The 26,808-nt window shown below is 39.0% G+C and overlaps 4 protein-coding genes across 4 annotated transcripts; 2 read left to right on the forward strand and 2 right to left on the reverse strand.

The window, feature by feature from the left end:
- Nucleotides 1–2,635: 2,635 nt before the first annotated feature.
- On the reverse strand, nt 2,636–17,839 carry LOC128026898 (BTB/POZ domain-containing protein KCTD8-like). The gene is made up of 2 exons (XM_052614169.1): nt 17,551–17,839; nt 2,636–4,936 (listed from the first exon to the last, which is right to left on the reverse strand). Exon 2 carries the CDS (start codon nt 4,920–4,922, stop codon nt 4,431–4,433), a length of 492 nt encoding a protein of 163 aa, XP_052470129.1. The 5' UTR covers nt 4,923–4,936; nt 17,551–17,839; the 3' UTR covers nt 2,636–4,430.
- On the reverse strand, nt 15,252–17,554 carry LOC128026892 (BTB/POZ domain-containing protein KCTD12). The gene has a single exon (XM_052614158.1). It carries the CDS (start codon nt 17,298–17,300, stop codon nt 16,476–16,478), a length of 825 nt encoding a protein of 274 aa, XP_052470118.1. The 5' UTR covers nt 17,301–17,554; the 3' UTR covers nt 15,252–16,475.
- A 2,079-nt stretch (nt 17,840–19,918) lies between the features above and the next one.
- Nucleotides 19,919–23,683, forward strand: LOC128026889 (ribose-phosphate pyrophosphokinase 1). The gene is made up of 7 exons (XM_052614155.1): nt 19,919–20,244; nt 20,800–20,983; nt 21,151–21,249; nt 21,897–22,021; nt 22,103–22,276; nt 22,367–22,526; nt 23,187–23,683. The coding sequence occupies exons 1-7, from the start codon at nt 20,123–20,125 to the stop codon at nt 23,277–23,279; spliced, it is 957 nt and encodes a 318-aa protein (XP_052470115.1). The 5' UTR covers nt 19,919–20,122; the 3' UTR covers nt 23,280–23,683.
- A 747-nt stretch (nt 23,684–24,430) lies between these two features.
- On the forward strand, nt 24,431–26,794 carry LOC128026890 (solute carrier family 25 member 53). The gene is made up of 3 exons (XM_052614156.1): nt 24,431–24,591; nt 24,678–24,706; nt 25,750–26,794. The coding sequence occupies exon 3, from the start codon at nt 25,768–25,770 to the stop codon at nt 26,638–26,640; it is 873 nt and encodes a 290-aa protein (XP_052470116.1). The 5' UTR covers nt 24,431–24,591; nt 24,678–24,706; nt 25,750–25,767; the 3' UTR covers nt 26,641–26,794.
- Nucleotides 26,795–26,808: the final 14 nt, after the last annotated feature.

Genomic DNA, 26,808 nt, shown 5'->3' on the forward strand with positions numbered 1-26,808 from the left:
CGGTGTAAACATAAGAGCAGAAAGTTGCTCCGTCTTCGACTGGTAAATGAAGATATACCTTGTTGATCACTCAACTTCAGTAAGGAAGTTATCAAAGGTGACATTAAAACATGTAATGTTACAAAATATTTTGTTTTTAAATAAATGTATAAAAAGAATAATGAAAAATGTATCATAGTTTCCCAAATATTAGGCAGCAAACTGTTTTCATATTTCTGAAGGGTCATGTGACACTGGAGTAATTATTTTGAAATTTCAGCTTTGACATCACAGGAATAAATTACATTTTGAAATATATTCAAATAAAATGTTAATTTTTTATACTATATTACAATATTTAGGTAAATGCTTGCTAAAGAAATGACAGATTGTAATTCAGGTGCAAAAAAGTTTATTAGTATTCTACTCTTCAGTATCATGAAACAGCATATTCCTTGAATCATAAATAAACAAGAGAAAGTAAATCTTAAAAAAAAAGATAAGAAAATACTTGTTAATCGATCAAAACATAATAAACAGATTGAACCATGTATCCTTATAATCCCTGTACACAGTTGACCCTTTAACCAACCCTTAAACCTACCCATACCCACAAACCTGTCTCTAACCTTACCCTATTACACCTCAATAACAGCAGAAGTGTTGTGCATTAACACAAACTTTTAATCATTTTATAAAATCTCTTAAAATCTTTGTAGATTTTCAATAAGTGCTTGATCAAATGAACTTGGAGATTTAATGACATTTGTAAGCATTTTAACTTAAAGTTTTGTTGGAACATTATCTAATGTTTAATAAGTTTATTAGCAAACATTAACAAGCACATTATCTCACATTTCTAACTCTTTGAATATTTATAAACTAATGATCCATTTAGCATCATCTGATTTTGGTTACTGATTTACTAATTAAAGTTATTATAAAGTTGGAATCAGTCAGCTTATCAGTTTAAGTGACATCGTGCAGCTCAGTTCATCTTACAATAGTGTCTGTGCAGTCAAGTCAACAATGTTACCAGAAATTGTGTCCCCAACTAAACAAGCCAAAGGCGACAGTGGCAAGAAACCAAAAATCCATTGGTGACAGAAATAGAAAAAAAAAAAAAAAAAACCTTGGGAGAAACCAGGTTAAGTAAAGAGACCAGTTCTCCTCTGCCAGAGGAAACCAGCAGTTCAATTCCAGGCTGCAGCACAAGTCAGATTTAGACTTGGTTTTTAATGGTCTAAACCCAGTCTAGCTGACGAGGTCTTCACAGGGGATCTGTCTCTAGGGTTCGTCCTGGTCTCCGCTGACAGTCAGGGCTGTAGAGGATGTCTCTAGATGCTGATCCACCATCTGGGCTGGATATGGTGACCTCAGAATAAGAATAAATCATACTAATATTAACATTAACATATTAAAATTAACATCTTCTTATGATGTAACAATACATTGGGTGTTATTGGAAGTGTACCTGGTTTCAGTTGACCTAATTAATGCAGCCTGACAATCCTTTAATGGATATTAATGATAGAAGTATTACAGTGTGTTATGTGTAAGCCAGGTTAAAGAAATGGGTCTTTAATATAGATTTAAACTGACAGTGTGTGTCTGCCTCCCGAACAATGCTAAGTAGATTATTCCAGAGTTTGGGAGCTAAATCGGAAAATGATCTTCCGCCCGCAGTTGATTTTGATATTCTAGGTATTATCAGATTGACAGTAAACGATTCAGGGCTTTTTAAGTAATTAGCAAGATTCTAAAATGTATCCATTGTTCAACAGGTAGACAGTGCAGCGCTGACAGAAGTACTTTCCCTCCATGCAATATGAAATACCTCTAGTTTTGTTTTCCTTCAGCTGTGGTCCATTCTCGGGGCTCCTCTCTTTGGGGTGTGAGTACGCTCATTATACCACGGTGTCAGACTGTTTTCCTTAATCTTTTTTGAGCATAAAGGACTAATGGTATCTAAAGTGCTAGAAAAGAGAGAGTCCATAGCTTCTGTTACACCAAGTTTTCTGAGTTTATGGAAATGCTGAGAAATTGAGATTATTTGCAATGCAGTCTTTTGTGTTAGAAGTAATGGTTCTACCATATGTGTAACAAGGAGTTAAATTTGCAGCTTTAGCTATATGGAGTATACACGAGACTAGATAATGATCTGAGATATCTTCACTCAGCTGCAGAATTTCAACACTGTTAACATCAATTCCATGTGACAGTAATAAATCTAAAGCATTATTATGATAATGAGTAGGTCCTGACACATGCAACACTATTTAAATTGCTTGAAAATACTATATTCATAGTTTCTATCCTAACACAAAGTTAATTAGTACTCTTGGATACACAGACCAATTACTAAAGATCTGGAATAATATTTTTTCTTTAGTGTTTGAACTGATAGTTCTAGTCTGGTATCAGACCAGTTTTGCTTTGGGGCTGAGTGACCTTGGCTAAACAATGATGTCACTGGGGATGACCATCCAAGTGCAATGGATGATTTCCAAGGTAGTAAATTCCGGAAATTGCTCTCTGATGACATTACATGTAAATCATGGAAATGTGTTAAACAGCAGACATGCCTATTTGATTCCCTTTAAATGTGTAAATACTTTGATTCCAACAAAACATTTCTTGTAAAATTACACATGGCTTTCAGGTATTATTGCTTTATTTGCTCTTACAGAAATTAGCAGGAAGAATCTGGTTTCATATATTTGTAGCCTATACTATTAATTTAACCAATAAATTACTTTTGTAATCTGTTTACACACAATATCATACTCAGATTATGTTGTGAAAAAAACTGTTTATAAAAAATCTCGAAACATCAAATGCTTGAAAAATAAATCAGTGCATTTAAAAAACAAACACAGGCTTAAAAGACAAACATTTTCATTCAGACTGTTTTGATACTTTTTGAACAAACGAGTTTTAAGGAATATTTGTTGAAATAGTCTACATGCAACTAAACTGGTTTGGACTTCAACAAAAACACAAACAAATGCTTTGTTTTGTCAAAAACAATTTTCACCATATTAAAGGGCTTATATGATGGAATCTAAATTTTTACTTTCTCTTTGGAGTGTTACAAGCTCTTGGTGCATAAAGAAGTCACAAAGACTAAAGTCTCAAATCCAAAGAGATATTCTTTATCAAAATTAAGACTCGGCCACGCCCCCCTAAAACAGCTCATGCTAACACGCCCCACATGTCTATGTCACTATGTGGAAATATTTATGTAATGCCGCCCAAATGTTCACGTGAAGAAAGAAGGCGTGCTTTCAGCAACACAGAAAGTGTTGAAGCAGTCATGTCAGGGAGATATGTGTGTGTATCTAGGAGAAAGAAAGCACTTTATTTGGTCTTCTGAGAGTAGATGCGTTTAGGAATCTTTAAGATTACTTACAACAGAACAGCAACACATTTTATGGACGACAGTTTCGTGAACCTAGAAGAGGGGGTAATTCTGACTTTGCTACAACAATCTGGTGCTTCTGAATCAGCCACTGTAAGTATGTTTTGTTATTAGTTTAAGTATTTGCTATTGAATGTTCAAATGCGGAGTTTTGTGCATCACGTTTGTGTGTGTGTGTGTGTGTGTGTGTGAGAGAGAGAGAGAGAGAGAGCACATCACAGTGGAGTCAGCAGTTTTAACCGTACGTGGCTTGTGTTTTGCAAACACATACGAGCTTCATCACTGTGTCTGTCACACCACTCTGGTAAAACTAAGGACATTAGTGTTTGCATTCATTTTTTTATACATTTCAGATGAGCACTCAAGGTGTTCAGCCAATCACAATGCACTGGGTCAGTTGGCCAATCAGAGCAGACTGCACTTGTCAGAAGGAGGGACTTTGTAGAAAACGACACGTCTGAGAGAGGCGGGGCATAGAGGACCTACATTAATGTGCAGTATTTGAAAAATAATGTGTTTTTTGAACACTAAAGCATGTAAACATATCCTGTTACACCAAATACACAAAATAATGATCTTTAAAAAAGCATCAAATGACCCCTTTAATTCCTGTTTGTGATGCTGACCAGCAAAACAAAGCTGGTTTGACTAACATTGTCTTTCCACTGCAGCTAGTTGACTTTTTGTGAAGCTAATGAAGCAGCAATTCATGAGTTTTTACTTGATTTAATGAAAATGATTCACTCGCTCTCACATCATTACTAACGGCTGGAGCATGGCAGGTAGGTTGTGAGCTCTAAAATAGTTTCTTTGTGATTTCGTTTGCCTCACATAACTAACGGTAACAATTAGGTTTCTACTGAAAATGACACTTAATCAGGAAATAACATAACATTCAAAAAACTGTTTTCAAAATGATTAAGGAACAATCAAATAAATACTGACACAAAGTAGTATTTAGATGGCATGCATAACACTGTGTAGATCGTGTTTGTTTTGCTGGTGTTTTCAGCAGGGTGGTGTATCCATATTATGCATTATATTTTTTGAGCAGATCACTCTGCCAGTGTCTCTTGCGGTCTGGGAAAAGTTTTGGGATGCGTATTTTCCTGAAATCATCAATGCATTTCTTTAGCTCTTCCTCCATCAGCTTCCTCTCCTCTTCTTCTGGGTCTTTGCTCAGCGGTCCACCGTTCTCCCTGGTGATGATGGAGGTGGTGATGGAGGCGGTGGTGTTGCTGGGCATGGGTCGGGGCAGTGTCTTCAAAGGCAAAGTGGTGGGTCGTGCTGGACTACATGCGGGCAGTGGAGGGGGGCTTGGTTCGCGGGGCAAAGGCAGTTCAGGGCTGTCCAGGGGTGAAAGGGGTGGAGGGAGAGGCGGAAGGGGGTCTGAAAGAGATTCATCGTCCAGGTCAAGGGCAATGTTTGTGTCATCCTGGCTACAGACGTTAGAAGTATGTGGGTTGTATATGGTCTCCTCTGCTGCTCTGTCGATATCTGGATCACTGAAGCAGGGGGACATGGGTGCTTTGCCTCCTGTCATTAGAAAAAAAAAAGGCAAAATATATTAGCGACACCACAGATTGCTGGGAGAGTGTGTGCTGCAAAATATTCTATTGCAGAGCAGTTGAGTTTATTACTTTCATTCATAATTATATTAAACAGAATTCAACCAATTAAAAGAAGTTTAAGAAATAATAATAAATACTCATCATCCCAATATGAGTGTGTATCATTAGCTTTAAAATATATTAAAATAATTGGAATATTTGTAATCATGCAATAGGAAAATAATGCAAATCTAGAGCGTTTAGTGTACAGAAAGCAGGCTACAAATAATATTGATAGTTCACTTTAGATATTCTGTTGACTGCAAGTACCTTTGCAACTATAAACCAACTAACTCTCATTAGAGTATTAGTTGACCGTTAGATTAAGGCTGGGGTTAGGGCTATAGGGGTAGAAACTAAGGTGCACTCCCTAGAAGTGCACAACCCCCTTCATCTGATTTCAGTTTGGAGTCAATGGCACCAGTTCTTTCAGTTCATCTGGGTTCTGTCGCAGTAGCCCAACTGTGTGGTGATGTTTTATGTGTTTATTTGTATGGGTTTTGCTTGGTTTTGGTCCTACAGAGGTTAGTGAGCATTAGATTTAGAGTTTGGGTGGGGTTGGGTGGTTGTTTTTGAGTTTTGTTAGGATTAGACAGTAGGGGTGTAACGATACATGTATTTGTCCTGAACTGTCACATTATGGTTGTCATGATTCAGCTCATGCAGTCATTCGATGCATACAGTCAGTCATTGGCGATCGATCCAAAATTAAGCGCTTGCTAACCGCTTATGTTAGGAAAGAGTAGAAGAAGAGGCAATCTACACACAAACTTTTTTAGTTTAATTTGATCTCTATTCCAGAATGGCACACAAACTGCAGAAAATGCTGTATAACTACTGTTCCATAAGCGCCACCTGCTGTCAGTTTCATTCAGTCCGTCTGACGTTTTTGTTTTGTGCAGGTGTCATATGTAGCAGTTCTGTTTTTGCTTTAAATCCTGAAATGATAACAATCAAAAACAACAGTTTTTGATTGTTACTTATAGTAACAAAGTATAAGTGCAAAGTTACTTATAGTTAGCACAATGTATAAAGTGTACTATCAAAATAAAGTGTTACCAAAAAGCATGTTAAAAGCAGACCACATCACAGACTTAAAGCAAACTTTACTCAAATCCTTCCCTGACAAATTCACTGTAGTGTATCAAACCACATAAACCAGCCAATACATCTATTGTGGCTGGTGTTTGGGACAGGGTAAACAGGTCCTACTCTTCCTGTGGAGGCCACAGGGACTTCACACAGAATAACCAATCACATCCCTATTTCTGTTTGTATTTTCAAAGCAATGTCTTTGCTTTGAAAATGGATTTGGACACTAAAGTCACTCTCAAAAATGTCTGGAGGTTATTGTATTAGATAAAATATGAAAGCAAATGTCATCTGGGCTTTTCTCAGAACTGACATCACTTTTCTGAATCATTTACTTGTAATCATCTGTTGTTTTGATGAGTTTAAGTGGATGTTTGAAGACAGTTTTCCTCAACTTCACACAGACATTCATCACATTAACATCACCAACACAAAGTGATGAAACTCTTTGTCTTGATTATAATATTATACCTTTTGTTTTTATCATTTAATTTTATATCATGTATTCACTTGTTGCTTGTGCTACTTCCTTTAAAATGAATGATACTTGCTTCAGTATTTTTTTATTTCCCTAAAGTTAAGTGCCCCACCGACACATACAATTCAAATTCTTCACTGCTCATGTCATTCACAGTAGCTGCGTTTCCATTACAGATTTGCTGATGTTATGTTATGTTGTTGTTATGTTATGTTATGTTTTTGTTATGTTATGTTATGATATGTTATGTTGTTGTTATGCTATGCTATGTTATGTATGTTATGTTATGTATGTTATATGTTATGATATGTTGTTGTTATGTTATGTTATGTTATGTAATGTTATGTATGTTATGTTATGTTGTTATGTTATGTTATGTTATGATATGTTATGTTGTTGTTATGATATGTTGTTGTTATGTTGTTATGTTACATTATGTTGTTGTTATGCTTTGTTGTTGTTATGATATGTTATGTATGTTATGTTATCATATGTTATGTTATGTATGTTATGTTATGATATGTTGTTGTTATGTTATGTTGTTATGTTATGTTATGATATGTTATGATATGATATATGTTATGTTATGTTGTTGTTATGTTATGTTGTTATGATATGTTATGTTGTTATGTTATGATATATGTTATGTTATGATATGTTATGTTGATGTTATGTTATCATATGTTATGATATGTCATGTTGTTATGTTATGTTGTTATGTTATGTTATGATATGATATATGTTATGTTATGTAATGATATGTTATGTTGTTGTTATGTTGTTGTTATGTTATGTTATCATATGTTATGATATGTTATGTTATGATATGTTATGTTGTTGTTATGTTATGTTATCATATGTTATGATATGTCATGTTATGTTGTTATGTTATGATGTTACGCTCCTGAAACGTGTCGTTGCTGTAAACATGAGCATTGACTAGATTGTGCAAAATCTATGCAAAATTGACATTTCCAATCGGCGTATTTTCAATTCACAATTTCAGTTTGAAGGGCAATGATGATTGTTTTCACAAGTCTGAAACAAATAACCCAAAACCTAAACCTTAGCCTCAGTGTAGTATTGTTTTTTGTTGTTGTTGTTTTTTTCATATTTTAAATGTTATAAATATATGTTGTTAATATAAATATATGTTGTAAACAGTGAAGCTCAATGAAATATATTTTTTAAATTAACAATATATTTAGTTTTATACTGCACATTTACTCTCATATAACAAAATATATTTCACGAGTTCACACTTACCGTACATATGATCAAATTGCACAAATAGTGTCACAGAGAAAAATTAATTACATTTAAAAAAAAAGTGATCTGGTATTTATAAGTTTGTCTGGTATTGTTTGTGTATCACACACTGTTTTGTTTTGTTGGCTTCTTCTATTTTGTGCTATTTAAAAAATCTGTACAGTTTCCTCGGGACCTAAAGTTTACAATATATTTATATTCATATATTTGAACATACAGCACTGTGCAAAAGTCTTAGGCCCCTAGTATTTTCACCAACAGTAAACGGTTTTAAGTCAGTTATTTCTAAGTTTTGCTGTAGTATGTCAGTAGGAAATATGAGTTTACATTTCCAAACATCATTTTTGACATTAAATGTAATAATCCAGTGATATTTTAGTATGCACAAGGAGTCTGACAGCAGCCAGTGCTCCACACAGAGATCTGATCATCATTCAGTCTGTCTGGAATAAGACAGACTCAATCCAGAAGAACTGTGGCAATGACTCCAAGATGCTTCAAGAAACCTGCAAGAAGCTCTGCAAATTTCTTGAAGCATTTTGGAGACATTTCCACAGTTCTTCTGGATTGAGTCTGTCTCAGTTTGTTCTGTTTCTTCATGTTATCTCAGATATATATACACCCCCCCCCCCCCCACACACACACACACACACACACTATAGTATGGTACATCCTGATTGATAGCATTACTGTGTGTCTTAATGTAATCCATCCTGAATTTCATGCATCCATGCTGGGTGGTGTTTATATGGGAGTGAGGATACGGGATTTGCCTGGAAGACTTCCCGGATTACAAGCGGCCAAATCTGTTTTGTGTCCCCTGATGTCTGTTTATATCAGTGTTGCAAACTGTGAGAAAATGATCAGCTGTGTACAGCGTTGAGAAAATGCTCCTGGCTTTCACTTGTGTTCGAGCTCTGGCATCATTTCATCTGCTTCAAATCACACACAATATCTCCCTCTTTCAGCCACGGGCTCATCGGCTCCGAAACCTGCTTACATAACTGAGAACAAGAACCTGCACATTCCAGTGCTATCTGTCCGCTGTCCAGTGTGTGTGTGTGTGTGTGTGTGCAAAACATAGTGTCCATATAACGTGGGATGGTGTGTTTTTGTGAGATTTCAAAGTGTGGGAGAGAAAATCTGCAAGCAGCTCTCATGACTTTCTCTGAATCTCCTTAATGGAGGAATAAACATAGTGAACGTTTCTTCACTCAATGTAAAGACATGTTCTTAAACATACAATTTTTCAGTCACATGACAGACACATTTGGGGAGGGGGGGTTCATTGTGGCTGTGTTTGCACAGTACAAACTTCAATTATAGAGGTAAACTAGCTGTGTACTCAAAGTTTGCTACTGTTACACTGAAGCTGGCATTATTGCACCTAGCATGACCAAATAATGATTAGATCCAAAAATTACCATTGTTACGCAAAAGCTGACACACAGTTGCATCAGCCAATCATCAGCAGGAAAGGGAACTCTGTACAGAAGGATCTATAAGTGGGTTTAGACATCTCTTCCTCAGTTCATTCACATGCAGTCCATCTGTTGTCAGTTGCACATTTTTACAGCACCATAATCAGCTTCAATGTGTTATGAGAACAAGTGTGTGTGTGTGTGTGTGTGTGCGCGCGCAGCCATGAATGTGAAAAATCATCAATCACAATCATGTTCATCAAACAACAGCTCAGTTCAAGATGTTATTTAACATTCAAAGAAAGGTTCATTTCTAGACAGAGTTAACACAGAATCATTTACCCTTCAGTTGTCTCAAAACGCACCATTTACAGAAAAATCCACCCACAGACATTTCTGTACACACAGTTTAAAATGACTTAAATTAATTACTTTAAATAGGAATAAGGAGTAGCTTGGACTCTTCTCCTGTAATGGTTTAACTTTCTACACAGAGGGCATTTTCAGGAAAGAAAGATCTTGTTGAAAATCATCAAACTCCAATTTTAATTGTGTATTATAGTTCTTCATAGATTAATATAAATAAAAACTTGTTTTTTTATGCAAAATAAATATCTCCAATATCTTTTTATTTCCACAGGAGGCAGTATGAATGCAGTGAACATGCTTTTATGAAAATGTTAAAACATTTACAAATTTTTATAATGTTTTAACATTTTATAAAAGCAATAATGATGTCGATGCTGTGCCTTACAGTGAATATAGTCACCCTGAAGGGATGTTGTATAATTTGCCTTAAAATGCATTATATTTTGCAATTTTGCACGACTCTCACAGAGTATAAATGGAAATGTCTAAGATTGAACTGCATTACTGCATTATTTATTTATAAATATTTTTTACAAATTGTGGAATGAGCCAACATTATTTTCTGTATCTATAAACAGAGTCAGTAGAACATTTTAAACAGACATGCATTAAAATATCAATATTTTTTATTGAATTTTACAAATGATTACAGACCGCCTGTTCAAGTTGGTTGTATGCTAGTGATCTCGTATATGACAGAAGGGCAAACGGTAAGTGACTGTCAGTGCTGGCGCAGAGCCTGTGATCTGGCCTTGAGTGGGCTGTGAGATGCTTCTCAAAGAGATAAAAGCATAGCGTCTCTATGGTTACGGCTCATAATGGCTTTATGATGTAGTCACATCTCCTCCAGAGGCCACTTTAATGGCTGTGGATCTCAAATGGACTAATCTCAATATTTGTTCACCTTACGTAAATAGAGTTGATCTATCCTAAATTAACATTTCATAACCCCTAGATATTCATGATGTATTTTTGGTGCAACCAAAAAGTGAAAGAAAGCCAAAAAATTGCAATCTTGGGGTTTCAAGGTTGCAAGATGTCATCACTTCAAATAGATATTTTTAGATAATTAAGATAATACATTGAGAGGGTCATGTCCTCATGGGTACACCATGTTGACACCTCATGATTGGACATGTAAACTACAAAGCAGCATGGAAGTAACAAGATGGAAGAAACCAGAACATATAGTAATTTAAAAGCAAAAAAATCACAATCACAAAATGAACAGCTCTTGTCAAAGCTAATAGCCTCTTGGGCAGCGCTTCGACACATGGCATGCTTGACCTCTGGGTGACCCAAGATTGAGCCTCGGGGTCCTTTCCAATCCCATCCCTCTACACGTCACTACAGATGATTTATTGGTTAAACATATCACTGTACTTCTCCATCCGTGCGATTCTCATCTCCATTCCTTCGAGTGTTTCTGAACAATGCAGACGCGAGCTGTAATTAATCCCACTGTGTCAATATTTGTCTTTAGACTCTCTTTGAACTTTCTCCCAGAGTCTCTTGTTTATCTGCAGTGACAGCTGCCTGTACCATGACGGATTCTGAACGCATTACACACACGCCAGTCCCAATCCCAAAGTGCACGTCTCCTCAAGTCACACCGCATCTCAGTCAGAGGTATGCGCCCATCCTTGTAAATCTCTTTGGGTCAGGTTGCTGAGGATAGAGTCTTTTAGAGATTATTGACTGTTAAAGGGGGGATTAAACACTCAAGGCTCCAGATGGTGGAGGTGATTCCCAGCACATTTGCTTCTAGTTGGCTCAGCGGTGATGCTGTCCTCACTTCAGCCTCTTTAATAGGTTCACTCAACTCAGAGAACACCAGTTCATTGGCCGATGATGCAAGCCCCGCCCACCAAGGTACTGCCTCGCCAGCTCCACAGAAGGACCTTCCCACACCGTCACTACTCAGATTTCTGTTCTTTGGGAAGATGGTTTATCTGCCCATACTTCAGAGGAGCCTTGGGTTATTATGGGATATCATGTTTCAACTACACATGTTGACTCGAGTTTTATTTTTCTTCAGAAAGCACTTCTCCTTTGGCTTACATGCCAAGAGTAAACTGAAGGTGGACTGAGAGGAACCATGCAGCTCAGATAGAAGCACAGCTGACCAAAGCTTCTTGGCCAGCCCCATTTGCCTTAAATGACAGGCTTTCTCCAATATGCACTGGTCTCTGTTGTACTTGACTCACAGTGACAGACTCCTCCCAATGAAGTGCCAAGAAATGGGGTTGTTTCCATTGTAACAGGGTTTGGTTCTGGGATCTTGTGTCTCTCCTCAAGAGTCACTGGGAGATCCCATGCAAAGCTTTCCCAGGATCGGGGCATTTAGTGGTGTCCCCAGCCAGAAATGTGGAAACTGTTGGTTCAGTCTTTAAAAAATAATTTTAAATAGATCTGGTCCCCAGCTGCTCTTGAGATATACAATATCTTAAGATATTGTTCCCTCTTGGGCTTTATCTATAACCACAGAAGTTTCTCCAATCCAACTAGACTCGAGTCAGACTTGGATTTATTTCTGATTTACAAGATGGTCATGTTTATGGCCTTCACATCCCTTAAGAGGGTTGATGATTTACAGGTCTTTTTGTGCCCATCCTATGTGGATTTTGCTCTCAGGTTGTGGAGTTTCTCCTTAATACTTAGTTTTTTCCAGTAAGGATATTATGAATTTATGTTGTCTGAACAAGCCCGTAGCATATGATCAGCTGTTAGTTTGTTGTTTTGATGGCCGCCACAGGGGTGCATTGAGTAAAGGATGCAGTTTCTCTTGCTTATGAAACATGTTTGTTAATTAGCTCACTCTACCAGAAGTGTTGCTTCTTCACAGGCTTTATCTAAGGATGCATCCTTTGGAGGAAATGTGTGTGGAGGCAGGCAGGCTTCTTCAAACATTTTTGTCTGATTTTATAATCTGGGCATGAACTACTGGTTCCCAGGTTTCATCTGTCTAATCAGGTGTCAGTGCATATCATATAGCATCAGTAGTGTTGAGTGAACCAAAGAAAGGGAACGGTTCCCGTAGGATGAAACAAGCCACTTTATAGCTCTGCCATATGTCTCATTCTCTACTCCGTGACCCTAGGTTGAGTATATAATCAAGACGTTTCAGTCTTGTGCATGTTTCACCTAAAATTGTTTAAAATGCTATTTTCAGCTACTTTAGTGTTTGTTTTTTCTTTTCTTTTTAATGCTTCAGTCTGAAGCAGAGTTCAAATCCACCTACGTCCTTCTGCCTCCACAGCTCTTCTTTCATTGTATGCTATTTGGCTGTAAACTGTGGTATTTTTGCTTCATCATTCGGAGTATGTACTATCTGCTAAATTGTACGACTGTGTCTCAGCAGGCAAAGACACCAGCCTCACTGTATTATTTAAGTATATGTCAAATACTTTGCATAGATCAATGGATGCAAGAGATCCAAAGAATGTGAGGTGCTTTAAAAGCAATTTATTTAGACACAAGCAACAGGAGGAATGCATCATATTATGATATTATAGAGTTTGTTATAATATAATAATAATAATGACTGGGAACATGCAAATATTGCAAAATGCAAACTATAAATTGTTAGGATTGCTTTGTGAGACTCCACATGAAGTGTAACCCAGGACTTCCTTGTTCCTAGTTTGGAAAAACCCTTTCACACCAAATATACTATGAAATAAATGGATAACAAAAGAGATTTTTTTGACACGCAGTAACAGAGACGGGAACGAACAGGAATGCCAATGCAATTTTTATCATATTGTGAAGTCAAAAGTTTGTAATGACATCAAATAAGAATCTTCTTAGCATCAGCTACAAACCAAAAACGATTCAGTTGCACTGAGAAAAGAAAGAACATCTCAGTTTGAGTATGATGTTATTAGATTCTTATTTGAATCCATTAGGTTCCCAATGGATTGTTGGTTGCAAGTTATGACAGATGCTGTAATAGCAATCTTTGCATTCCTTCAGGATATTTGGAACAGAAGCTCAAAATAATTTTGAAAGAAGTGTCCATAATGAATTAATACAAACTGAATGCAGCATTTCTGGTACTTTTTTCTCTAGAGAAGCACATTTTTATTTTTTATAAACTGAACTTCATTTAAACCAGAAATAATACCATGAAATAAAAAGCAGTTCAGGGGCAAGAGAGGTCTCGTCTGCCTCTCGTTCTCAGCAGACATGTTTTAAGCCCCTCGCTGCCTCTTTAAATTAGCAAAGCTGATCAATAGAGACACCATCACCACGTCCACACATCAAGAGCTGTGTGCCTTCAATCAAAGGTATAAATGATTTCAGTGAATCAACTGGAAAAATCCAAGAACCGCTCACTGAAAAATCGTATTATGTTTACTGGGGGGATATATGAGAGCCTGTGATGAGCCTGAGTTTGACTCCCTGGAGTTCACAGACTGCAGTGCTGCTTAACACTGAGCCTGGACCCTATAAATAACATTGGCACACGATGCAACAATTATACTGCAGGCCAGGGTGAAGGATCGACACGTACACGGTCACAAATCACAGCAACATTTAGCTATAACACAGAGCTTAGATGCGCTTTAGAGATACAAGTCAACATGAAATGGCATTTGCAACCAATTTTGGATGGGAACATTACGGGTCGCCGTGATTTTGCCAAGTAAGACTTGGATCAATCCTGGTTGAACATTTTTGTCCAAAAAAATAGACTACCTATAATTTATTACTAAAATTAGTGGGAAATGATAGCTGAATAACAAGGCTGTAGAAGCACCTAACCCTGTTTTTAAGCCTAAAACAGATATTTCCATAAAGTTATATCTCAATTCTGATTGGCTGATTGAAATGTTGATCCAGGAACATGTTGTACTTGGTGAATTCAATACTCGCCGAACATTATGGAGCGCTGAAACACTCACATGTGCATGTTTCATTCACACTGACCCCAATAGACACTAGCTAAAGTCAATAAAAAGAAGAAACATCGTGACTGATGTTGTTATTTGCTGAGCTGAATAGATATTTCAATGTTTTTCCCTGGTTCCTCACAGGAGCTGCTCAGTGTGCCAGCACAATCTTAATTAAACAGATTAGACACGGCGACACAAAGGCTGTTGGGTAATCTGCTTCGACTGAGCTGGTTACAGGTTTGTCCTGGTTTTCATTCTGGTCTTGCCTATGTTCACGCTTTGAAGTCTTCGTGGAGCGAAATGAAAGAGAGAGATCGGGAAGCAGCGTGAAAACAGAGGATTCAGGGGAGAAGAGACAACATGTGACAGTTTTAATAATCTGATCCCATTTTCTCTTTAACTTTCTCTGAGCAACGCAGATCTACCAAATATCAGTATAACAAATAAATGCAGCTAGAAACAGAACAAACATAGATCTATTTTATTAAACCTTAAGCTGTTTCTGACTTTTATTACTCTTAATCTTTAAACTGGTCTTCAGTAGAGAGATTTCTGTGATGAATGAGGCACTGCTTACTGCATTAACAGCATTATCTGTTGCCTTCATTTAATCATTGATTTTACAGGAAATGTGTTCGTATGACATTTGGGTCTGTTTGGATAATATGCAAATGGAGTACAACCATTCGTTTTATATTTAGGACAGAATACATGTTGGATAATTATGTTTTTATTCATGCTTTCATAAAGACACTTTGAGGCTAGCATTTCACGTTAAACAACGCCCGCAAGTAACCTTTAAAAGACTATCGGGAAATTAAGATTTTTAATTTCTTAAGGGATTAAGTTAATTTCTGATTGACATCAAATAAATCACTGGCTGATATGCATTATCCCACATCACATCTCATAACTAAACTCTATTGGGAGATACTCTATTCTGCCTGTGTTTCAGTTCATACAGATGCGTTTGTAGGATACACCTGCTCTAAAATCACTAACTCGGTGTGGAAAAAACAAAGGCATTACATTTAATTCAGAAGGAAATATCGACTTAATCACAAAATAACTAATAATCAAAAACATATGGTGTTCCATAACTTGCTTAAACATCACTGAATGCATTTAAATAATCACTTTAAATATCATTTAAATGTATAATTAAATGAGAAAAAATTAAACAACTCAAAAAACATCAATACAATCTACACTAATGGTAAGCAACTGAAATATCGGATTCATAATAAACAACGAGATGCATGTGGACGTGCAAATAAAACTTGTGTATTCTCACACACACACGTGGGAAAAACACTGAACGCTTAATAATAATAAAACAGCATACTTTCAAGTCTTACACCGTTCTGTGGCTAATTAATCCAAATCCTGCCTTGACACTATTCATTAGACGTCTAATGCTAAGGATTCAATGTAAAACAGCTTTTCCAGTGGAAATATTCTGCATTATTTCATCTTCTGCTCTCACAGTGACTGTTGTGTGGTGATCTGTATAGTTTATAACCTTTGAAAGCCTCAAAGTGTTACACACCATAAACACGACCAGGGGTGCATCTCCCAAAAGCATAGTAGCTAGCTAAGTTAGCAACTTTGTTGGTTGCAATACAATTTCCCATTGCCAACAGGTTAGCATCTATGGTTTTGGGACACGCACCCCAGCTCACAATCTTTCTAATATGTCCAATCTGAGTGACAGAAGAGAAGCCCTTTCGAATGGCTCAAGCCTAGTTTAGCAGTTCGTCTCCAGCTTCTAGCTGGACAACACACGTCCACAATCACTCAGGAGCTGAGAGAAGGGGGAGATCAGGGCTCGTCTGAAGGGAGGGAAGGTCTGGAGCGAGGCATGAAGGGCTCTGATGAGGGAAGGACGTGATCTAGAAGCGTCTACATGATCTCTGGCTCGGGAGGCAGGGGTTAAGATCACTCACGGTAGAATACGTATTCGGTGTAGTTGGCCCAGATCTTGTCGTCAGTCTGCTCGTGAGCGAAGGCGCAGGTCCCTGTGGAGTTACAGGCCACCATGTGGAAGCCGGCGTCCGCCAACCGGTCGAAAGCCTGCTCCAGGAAAGTAAACTTTAGGTAATAGCGCGCCGTGTAGCGCTCTGGAGGGCGATCGGGGTCGCGGCTCTCGTTCAGCGTTTCCCCGAAAACCTCCTTAGCGAGAGAGGTCTTCCCACACACCATGATCCGAGCCACGCGTCTGAACTTGGCGTCTGTTTGGCTGTCCCGGCCGAGCGTGTAGGAGCCCCGGTAGCCGATGGTGATGAAGCCGGAGCACTTCCCGTCGCTGGAGCAGGGAGCGGCCCCGAGGCTGCGGGCGACGTCGGCCCCGGGCGAGGGGTCCTCGGGGTCGCTCTGACAGCCCTCGTCCCCTAGAGAGCTCTGTTTGGTGAGCTTGGGGGCCAGCAGCTTCACCAGCTCGGGGAGGTGGAAGAACTCGGCCTCTCGCTGCAGACGGCCTCGCTCGGGGAAGTGCTCCGGGAGCACCAGCTGACCGTCTCGCATGTAGTCCAGAATATACCGGAACAGGAATCCGTCTCGGTCCACGAAGAAACGACCTTTGGTGTCGCGTGCCAGGCTGCTGGTGCTCTTCTGACTGAACATCTCCCACAGGAGCGAGTCCGGCACGCTGGTCAGAGTCGAGACGCGCGTGATGTACACCTGACCCCCCACGTTCAGCTCAATGATTTCAGGGAAGGACACGTCTTCGACTGGAAGGCTAACAGCATTGGCATTTAAAGCCATGTTTCAGATACAAGACAAATACTTGATGAAAGAACCGAAACTTTAAAAAGTAGGAAAAAAACTCACACTTTGTACGCTAATGTAAGTGTTGTTTAGATATCAATAATGTAATGTCAGATATATTCCAATGAACTCACAACACGTCTCCATTTCAACATCACAGTCAAAACACAATTTATGCATAATAATAATCCGTCAGCAAAGGGTTTTAAATCACGTGTGTTTGCGCACGCGGCTCAGAAACGCTCACCGATGTCAAACGCTGCGTGGAGTTATCAGATGATGTCCCTTTCATTTGTCCATGTCCATACTCGAAGCTCTTAAACATGCAGACAAGGTCTGATTCACAGACAGCTATTATGAAGCACACAGAACAAGCACGGAGGGAAATGCATCTAAAGAGCCGCCTGTTGAGAAAACGTCAGTAAAATGTCCTCTGAAGAGACAGATGTAAATAACAAAGCGTCGTGAAGCTGAGCCTCTTGCGCGTTCTCTCGCTGCGCGCACCGCGACCGGACCATAATATTCCCTCGAGCCGGCCACGCCCCTACACCGCGACGTCACCAGTGCTGACTCCGCCCCCCCCCCCCCCCCCCCCCCCCGCTGTCTTGGCGTCATCCGCAAATATGATGAAAACAGTTGATTAATAACCAAAAAGTCTTACACTTTATTGTCTCTCAAACGAATCATAATACATAATAACACATTTTGAGGGATTTCATAAAACTTTATTAACTGGGTGATTTATGCATGAAGGATAACTACATATGTAGGCCTTCTTATTATTTTTATTACTAAAACAGTTTTTTTTTTAAATTGTCAATCGCATTGTTTATTCATTGTTATTAATATTATTATTGCTGTCACAAATATGACTCAGTTTGGGGGTGTTTGTTCACATTATTTAACGTTTCTATCATTAATGATCTAAACAACATTCAGATTGTTAAATCTAGAAGGTATCAATAAAACACACACGACGGAATTAAATTGAATGTCACACTGACATCTAGTGGATAAGAAGCTCTGACCAGATGTTTCTTTGGTAACTAATACTTCGAAATGAATCAGATGGATGCATAGAATTATGACTCTTCACTGGTAACTGGATATTTTTTTTGTATTAAATTAATTTAACAATGCAAACACGAAATGCAATCAAACTGAAGAAGATGAAGCGTTGCTTCTCCGTGCAGAAGTTAGGAACTCTGGCTTTAATCCATTGCACTCTTCAGAGTTCAGCGTCAGCATTTTTCCATTTTTTGTTCAGTCTCTATACTGGAAAGGGTTCTTGGTAAAAGCCATTGAAGCTTGAATCTAACCTTGAAGACTCTTTTGTTCCACTGAATGAAAGCAAGTTACAGTACAAGGACATTTGAGATTTATTTCCCATTTCATCAGAAATGCTGAGTTGACATTGCACTCAAGAGTTTTTCCCTACGATGAAAATTAGACATGTTGAAGCAGTTGTGCATATTTTTAAAAACATTTGTTTGTGATAAACAGTGTTGGGTTGGTAGTAAGTATTACACATCATCTGGAGTATGTGATCAAAGCCCAAAAATAAGTGCTTGTAATTGGATCTGATTACATTTTCAAATGCTCATAATCAGATTACAGTTACTGTTTCATTGGTTACATGATTAACATATATTATTCACACAATAATAGAAAATGTATTGTTTCACCCTATTTCTACTTTTTTTCTTTCTTAAATTACCTTAAAACTTCTACTGCTTATATATAGTACATTATGGAACTGTGTGCACACACTCACACAAACACACACACACACACACACACACACACAGAGAGAGAGAGAGACAGACTTGAATTACATAGAAACGATTCATTTAATTTTTTATGTCATATACTGTATATGTAAGCCTATAAACGTATGCACACAATGAACAATGAATGATAAGGATTACACGTCAAATCAAAAAAAAAAAAAAAAAGAATTGGAGTTCCGCAACCTTGCATATCTAATCAACTACTGACAAAAACACATTTTCATTGAAACATTCAACATATCTGATTGAATTTCACCTGAGCTTTGACAATTTTAAGTAATATCTCAATAATTAAACCATAATTACATGATTACAGTTCTGGGATGTGGGTAAAAACAAGTATTTCTACTTTTACTGTTTAAGTGCTTTATTTTGACTGTTTGTATTTTAAAATGAGTTAATTAATTAAATATGTTAAATTTATGAAATTTATGATTAATTATCATTTTTTTGTATCAACCCTCTGCAGGTTATTCATGAACCCCAGATAGGAAACCTTGTGAAATCTAATGTTTAATACACTTCATGATGTTGATAAGAACATTTTTTTTTTTAATTATGTTTTCTCATCAGTTAGGTCAAAAGTAATCCAATAATCTGAGAGATGATGTTATAAAAACTAATTTGTAAGCAGTATGAGGTAATCTAGTACATCATAAGAAGATCTGGGGTTTGTTGTGTGCAGCTTATGTGCTACAACAAAATATCAAAATATCTTCAGACACCAATGACATTAGTCTTTAGGTAGATAGATAGAGAGAGAGAGAGAGAGAGAGAGAGAGAGAGAGTTTGTTAACCACCAATCAATCGCAGAGGAAGAAGTGACGTCAGTCCGCAGCTTGGCGCGGGTGTGTGACGTCACACGCGTCACGTTCAGAATCACTATGGCGGAAAGGTAGTGGCGGCTCACACTTTACCGGTAATATCATCATCGGATATCAGATCTCTGAACGATTCACCATTCTCCGGTTCCGGCTCTCGCGCACACATCCCACTTCCTCGTGCACTCTCTCTGATCTTCGCGGAAACATGCCTAATATCAAGATTTTCAGCGGCAGCTCCCACCAGGATCTGTCTCAGAAGATCGCGGACCGTCTCGGACTTGAGTTAGGAAAAGTGGTGACGAAAAAGTTCAGCAATCAAGAGACGTGGTGAGTTTCTGGAAATTGCCTCAACGTTTTTTTTTTTTTTTTTATGTGGCTGCTTTAACTTGTCGAAGCGCCTTTTTCTCGAGGGCCGCTAGGAGTTGTAGTTCAGATGGCGCCTACCAGCGCTCCACGTGCGTTTGTGTAAACTACAACTCCCAGAAATCTGTGCGTCCGCACGCCAGGCGATGCGATGTCTATTTGCTTTAGTGTGAACCTTCATTTTTGTCTAATATTGCCATTTAATGTAATTTAAGCACTAATGTAGGAATGGGCATACATTAAAGAGTGCAGTGACCCCGAATCATTCACTATCGGTTGGCGGTGTGATCCCTGAAGAAAGAGTTTTTTTTATGTCATGGCTTACTGTCGGTCTCTTACAAAAGCAAATGCAGTGGTTTTGTTTCAGTAACGCTTTCATATGGCAAAAGTACAGACTAAAGATGCCACTCAGTGGTTACAATATTCAGTTCGAGTTTTATTTACACTTTACTCCAAGATTACATGATTGTATTACAGTGTGACGTCATGATGCACTGTGTTTGTGTTTGTCTTCTGCAGCGTGGAGATCGGAGAGAGTGTGCGTGGAGAGGATGTGTACATAGTCCAGAGCGGCTGTGGAGAAATCAATGATAACCTGATGGAGCTTCTGATTATGATAAATGCCTGCAAGATTGCATCGGCCTGCCGAGTCACAGCGGTCATCCCCTGCTTCCCTTACGCCCGGCAGGACAAGAAGGACAAGGTGGGACGAAGGCTATAATACAATGAAATCTGTGCCATTGCCTGCCAGTGAAAGTTACATGAGGAATTGTTAGAATGCTGTTGATGGGAAGTCGGTTGTGTGTGTCACTGTAATAAATCTTTGTTCTTTCACTCAATGTGTTTGGTCTTCTGCTTTGTTTTCTGCAGAGTCGTGCACCTATTTCTGCCAAATTGGTGGCAAATATGCTGTCGGTGTCTGGAGCTGACCACATCATAACCATGGATCTGCATGCATCTCAGATACAGGTGGGCTTTATAGCACTCAGGAGGATTTAGTGACCGAACACACACTCACAAATGTGTTTAAGAAATAGAAACATGATGCCCATGTTGTTTCTGTTGACTTCGGTGTAGAGTGAGAATAATGGAAAATAAAGCAGTCATATTAGGGATGCACTGATATAAAAAACTTTGGCGAATACAGATAACCGATAATTATTTATATTTGAAAGCCGATAACGGATATTTTGGCCAATAAATCTAAATCCAAATTACAACCCAGTCATGTGTAAAGAATCAAAATGCATTGATATAAAAAAAAAAAAAACATAGATAACAAAAAAACCCCTACATTTCTAAGCTAATACCGATATGGTTGCCGATATATCATGCATACATATTATTATTATTATTATTATTATTATTATTATTATTATTCAGCAATCATAAATGCCTACATTAACATTTGCATGCATGCATTTGCTGGACACTCTTCATCCAAGGCAGCTTGCATTGCACTGAGAGGATATGTTTGATCAGTCAGCTGGGAATCAAACCCATGACCGTGGTGGTGCTGGTGCCACGTTCTGCTCTTTCAGCTGCAGGAAAACCATTCTTGGAAATGCATCAAAGGTCAAAATTACAGATCAGTGATTTTGCTTTCCTTCTTTTAGGGATTCTTTGACATTCCAGTGGACAACTTATATGCAGAGCCTGCCGTTCTGAAGTGGATCAAGGAGAACATCCCCGAGTGGAAGACCTGCACCATCGTGTCTCCTGACGCTGGAGGAGCCAAGAGGTGTGTGTGTCTGTGTGTGTGTGTGTCTGTCTGTGTGTGTGTGTAGAGGCTGATCCCTGACCTGTGTTTCTCCATCGACAGGGTCACCTCCATTGCAGACCGGCTCAATGTTGACTTCGCCCTCATTCACAAAGAAAGGAAGAAGGCCAACGAGGTGGACCGCATGGTTCTGGTGGGAGACGTGAAGGACCGCGTGGCCATATTAGTGGATGATATGGCAGACACCTGCGGCACCGTCTGCCACGCTGTTGATAAGTGAGGAGCTGATGACCTTGATAACACACACACACACACACACACACACTGAGTGCTTCACCAACTGTAACACTGCATGTGTGTGTTCAGGTTAATCTCCGCAGGAGCGGTTAAAGTGTATGCCATCCTCACCCATGGCATCTTCTCCGGTCCAGCCATTTCACGCATCAACAACGCCTGCTTCGAGGCTGTAGTGGTGACCAACACCATCCCTCAGGAGGAGAAGATGAAGCACTGTCCCAAAATACAGGTGTGTCTGGAAATACTGAATCAGCACGGTGCTCTTTCTTTCATCAAAACATAGATTATAGGTCAATAATTGTTATCAGGGCTTATTTGCTACATCAATCTATAACACTAGAGATCGACCGATATTTTCCCTGATATTTAAGCATTTTATTATAATCTGATATCGGTTTTGTAATATCGGATTCACCGATAATCGGTGTCATCTTGTGGGGGTTTTGAGAATTGTGTGCAGGATCGCCATTGCAGTACATCTGAGAGGAGACGAGACAACAACAGTGATTTACTGTAGTTAGTAAACTTTATTTAACATAACAGCCAGTCAGTTATTTACTTTATAAGTGTTAATAAATATCGGTTCAGAAAATCGGTTATCGGCACATAAACATGCAAATAATTGTTATCGGTTATTTAAAAAATATAAATATCGGTCGATCATTATATAACATTTGCAAATGCATGAAATATTAGATCAAATTAGCGCAGAATCTCCTTTGCTTTGGTGTCTGTGTTCACGTCAAGAATTAGCCCAAAACACAATAAGAAGTAAATCAGATGTACCCTGTGACACAGACAGTCCTGTAACGAAGAGGTGTTCTGGCTGTGTCTTGTGTTTTGGGCTTGTGTCATGCAGGTTTTCTCTGTGCTTCACTGATCTCCGCAGGTCATCGATATTTCCATGATCCTGGCCGAGGCCATCCGCAGGACGCACAACGGCGAGTCCGTGTCGTATCTGTTCAGCCACGTTCCTCTGTGAGGTCTTCTCCCGAACGAGGCTCATACACTCATACATCTCTGTTACACTCGTGACTGTGGAAGAGCCAGTCACAACCTCATCTATTTATTCGCATCCATCTGTATCAGTTCCTGTGCTTTGAGAAAAGTAAAGTCACGTGATGAATGAAGCGGTGGAGAAATGACTTGGAAATCATTTTTGAAGAAAACAGGTGGACACGCTTTCTCCTGAATTGTAAGACGTAGATTTAAGCGGTTTTTAGCTCGTGTCCTTCGCAGGCTGCAGCTCAACGGTAGATTCTTAACAAAACATTGGTTTTATTTCATTTTCCTGGTTTTGCTTTTCAATTATGTTTTTAATAACTCTTTGTAAATGAACATTTCTTTGAATAAAAAAAAATCATTTTGGTGACATTACGCCATTCATATCTCTCTCCTGTGTACCGATTTCATTGATCTCTTTAAACCACACGTGTCCCTGGAGCACAAAAGCAGTCTCTGGGGTATATCTGTAGAAATGGACAACAATACACTGTATGGGTCAAAAATATAAAAATATTATTTTTGATTAGTAATATGAACTTAATCTGATCAACTTTAAAGATGATTTTCTCAATATTTAGATTGTTTTGCTCCCTCAGATTCCAGATTTCCAAATAGTTGTATCTCACAAACCACACATTAACCCGTTTCGGATTAATTATACATATCGATTTAAAAAAAATGACACTTATGACTGGTTTTGTGCTCCATATTTATATTTCAGAGTACTAGTCTACATTTATTGTTCATATGTTCCGATTTTAAATGCATTCTCCCCTGAAGAGAATTGAATAATTGGAAAACAACGTTGATTTTGTTAATCTGGTGAGGAAGTGATCTGTGGAAGTGAATCCACACAAACCATAAATAGATCCAGAAGTGAGTAACTAAGAATGGCTGGTGTGCAAGGTTATCAAGAACATTGTAAAGAGATTTAACTGAAAAAATAAATAAAAATGTATATATGTGTGTCATATACATATGTAGATGTATATATATAATTAAAACCATTCCGCTAATTATGTTATATACTTATGTTATAATTATGTTATATATGTCTATAAATATAAAACAATAGAATTATCCGAATGCCGGAAGCAGCGCGTCGCGTCGCGTCACAGGAGCGTCGCGTCAGGAGCCGGTGGGGCGTCAAGAGCGCTACAGCGAATAACGGAATAATCTTTAGTCTGATAATAGAGACTAATATCTATTATATTTCAGATTCTATATTCGTTTTTCATCAGCTCGGGTCTGTGGTAATAACGCATGTTTGTCAGTCAGAAGACGCTCAGGTACATGGCTTTTTTGTTTGTCCTTTCGAGTCACTTTGGGTTTTCAGTCGATGCAAGACAGTTAATCTGTTTTTTTCTTGTTACAGGGAAAAATATAACAGCGACATTTCCAAAGGTAAGCCTGTATGATGAGGGCTGGCTGTTGTTTACTCTGATCGATCGATAATAACATTATCAGGGCGGGTGCGATTGTTAAAACCTCATAATTTTACTTTAAATGAAAAACAGCCTCTGAACATAAAGATATATTTCTTACGATCACTACTACTACAGTTGGGAAGATCATATATCGGTAAAAACAGACAAACATGGTCGGACTCGATGTCTCTTTTTGTAAACAGTGCGTCTTTATAAACAGTTATTATTCTGTGTTTTATGTTAAAAGCCGCAAATCTTATTGTCTCTCTGTTTTATCTGTGACCGGAATCTGTTTTCAACATCATAAAGATTTATATATATATATATATATATATTAAAAAAATAAATTAAGATAACATTTAATGAGCTTTTGGAGATCACAGATTTCTTTGCAAACTGATTATGTTAAACTAAACTTTATTTAATAAACTAGAATGACCTTATATGCATTTTAGTGCTACTTGCATCTATTAAATCATTTCGTCTGGTGACATTATCGTGCAGCTTGCGAGCATCAGCAGGATGTGGTGTGTATTGATTGTGATGAGCTGCTGGAGAAAAATACATGGGTTTCATAGTTAGGATTCAGAATGCCTTCTTATAGCGCCACCTAGTGTCGGATGGATGCATGTTTGTGCGCTGAGATGATGATGAGCAGTTTGGGGACCATCCTGCTAAATGTGGGGTCCCTTCATTTAATGTTGAGTGAAGGAATAAGCTACAGATGTAGGAAAATGACTTAGTCCTCTCTTAGACTCTCACAGACATTACAGCCACTGAACACCTGCCTTCTTCCATCTCTATTTACAATTATTATGGGCCATTTGACGGCTTTCAGAAATAATTAATAAGTTACAAATTAACATGCAAAAAAACGGTTTATCCAACAGACAATGCAAAACAAAGATTTTCTTATAAAACCACTGCTCTGCTGATTTGGCGAGGCATGAGTACGCTGTTTTCTGTGAAAGCACTTATGCTCTTATGTTATAATGAGCATTAATGTATGTTGACTCTCAGCTCCTCACAGGATCAGAGATGGGAAGCGGTTCGCGTCAGGAGCCTGCAGACTCTGTGGTCTGGTTTCACAGCTACTTGCACGGAGGGACGTCGAGCCTCATCTCCACGCTGACCACCCTCGTCACCTTCCCTCTGTACAAGACCGTGTTTCGCCAGCAGCTGCACAGCACTTTGGTGCGAGAAGCGGTGTCCCAGCTGCGCAGGGAGGGTCCGCTCAAACTGTACCGCGGTGTGGCACCTCCTTTACTGATGAGGTCGCTGAACGGCACGCTCCTGTTCGGCCTCCAGGACACCCTCCTGCAGCAGCTGTCTCTCCGGGACACCAGTGCTGTTCCCAGGACGGCCCTCCCTGCTCTGGCAGGTTTGGGGGCAGGTGTGCTGGAGGCCGTGCTCTTTACTCCATTCGAGCGCGTGCAGAACGTCCTGCAGAACAGCAGGAACGACGCTAGCCTTCCCACATTAAGAAGCATACTGCACAGACTTGCCTCAAAGCCGCCGGCATCCGGCTACTACACCGCCTTCCTGCCTGTGCTCGTGCGTAATGCCTTAGGGAGCAGCCTGTACTTTGGGCTGAAGGACCCCATGTGTGAGACTCTCCGGGCTTGTGGCTGTTCCTCTGTCGCGTCCTCCTTCATCACTGGTGTGCTGAACTCAATGGTGATCAGTCTGCCGCTGTACCCTCTCTCTGTGCTGGTGGCTAACATGCAGGCCCAGGTGGACGGAGGCGGAGGGGTCAGGAGCAGCTGGAAGAGGCTTTGGGCGGCCCGGCAGCGCAGGCTGGTGCTTCTCTACCGTGGAGGATCGCTGGTCATCTTCCGCTCCTGCATCACCTGGGGAATCACCACTGCCATCTACGACCAGCTCAAGAAGCGCTCCAGAAGCTCAGGTTAACACGCGATGCTGTTTATAACGGGGATGTGATTCACTGCTGGTGTATTCACTGGTGCGATGATGATGCATGAGTTGACAAGAATACTGTAGATGTCAAGGAATGAAACTGTACAGTTGCTCAGTTCTATTAAAATGCCAAACGATCCACATGCAATTAAGGGAAATGCC

Source organism: Carassius gibelio, chromosome A14, assembly GCF_023724105.1.
Source record: "Carassius gibelio isolate Cgi1373 ecotype wild population from Czech Republic chromosome A14, carGib1.2-hapl.c, whole genome shotgun sequence".
NCBI classification, from domain to species: Eukaryota; Metazoa; Chordata; class Actinopteri; order Cypriniformes; family Cyprinidae; genus Carassius; species Carassius gibelio.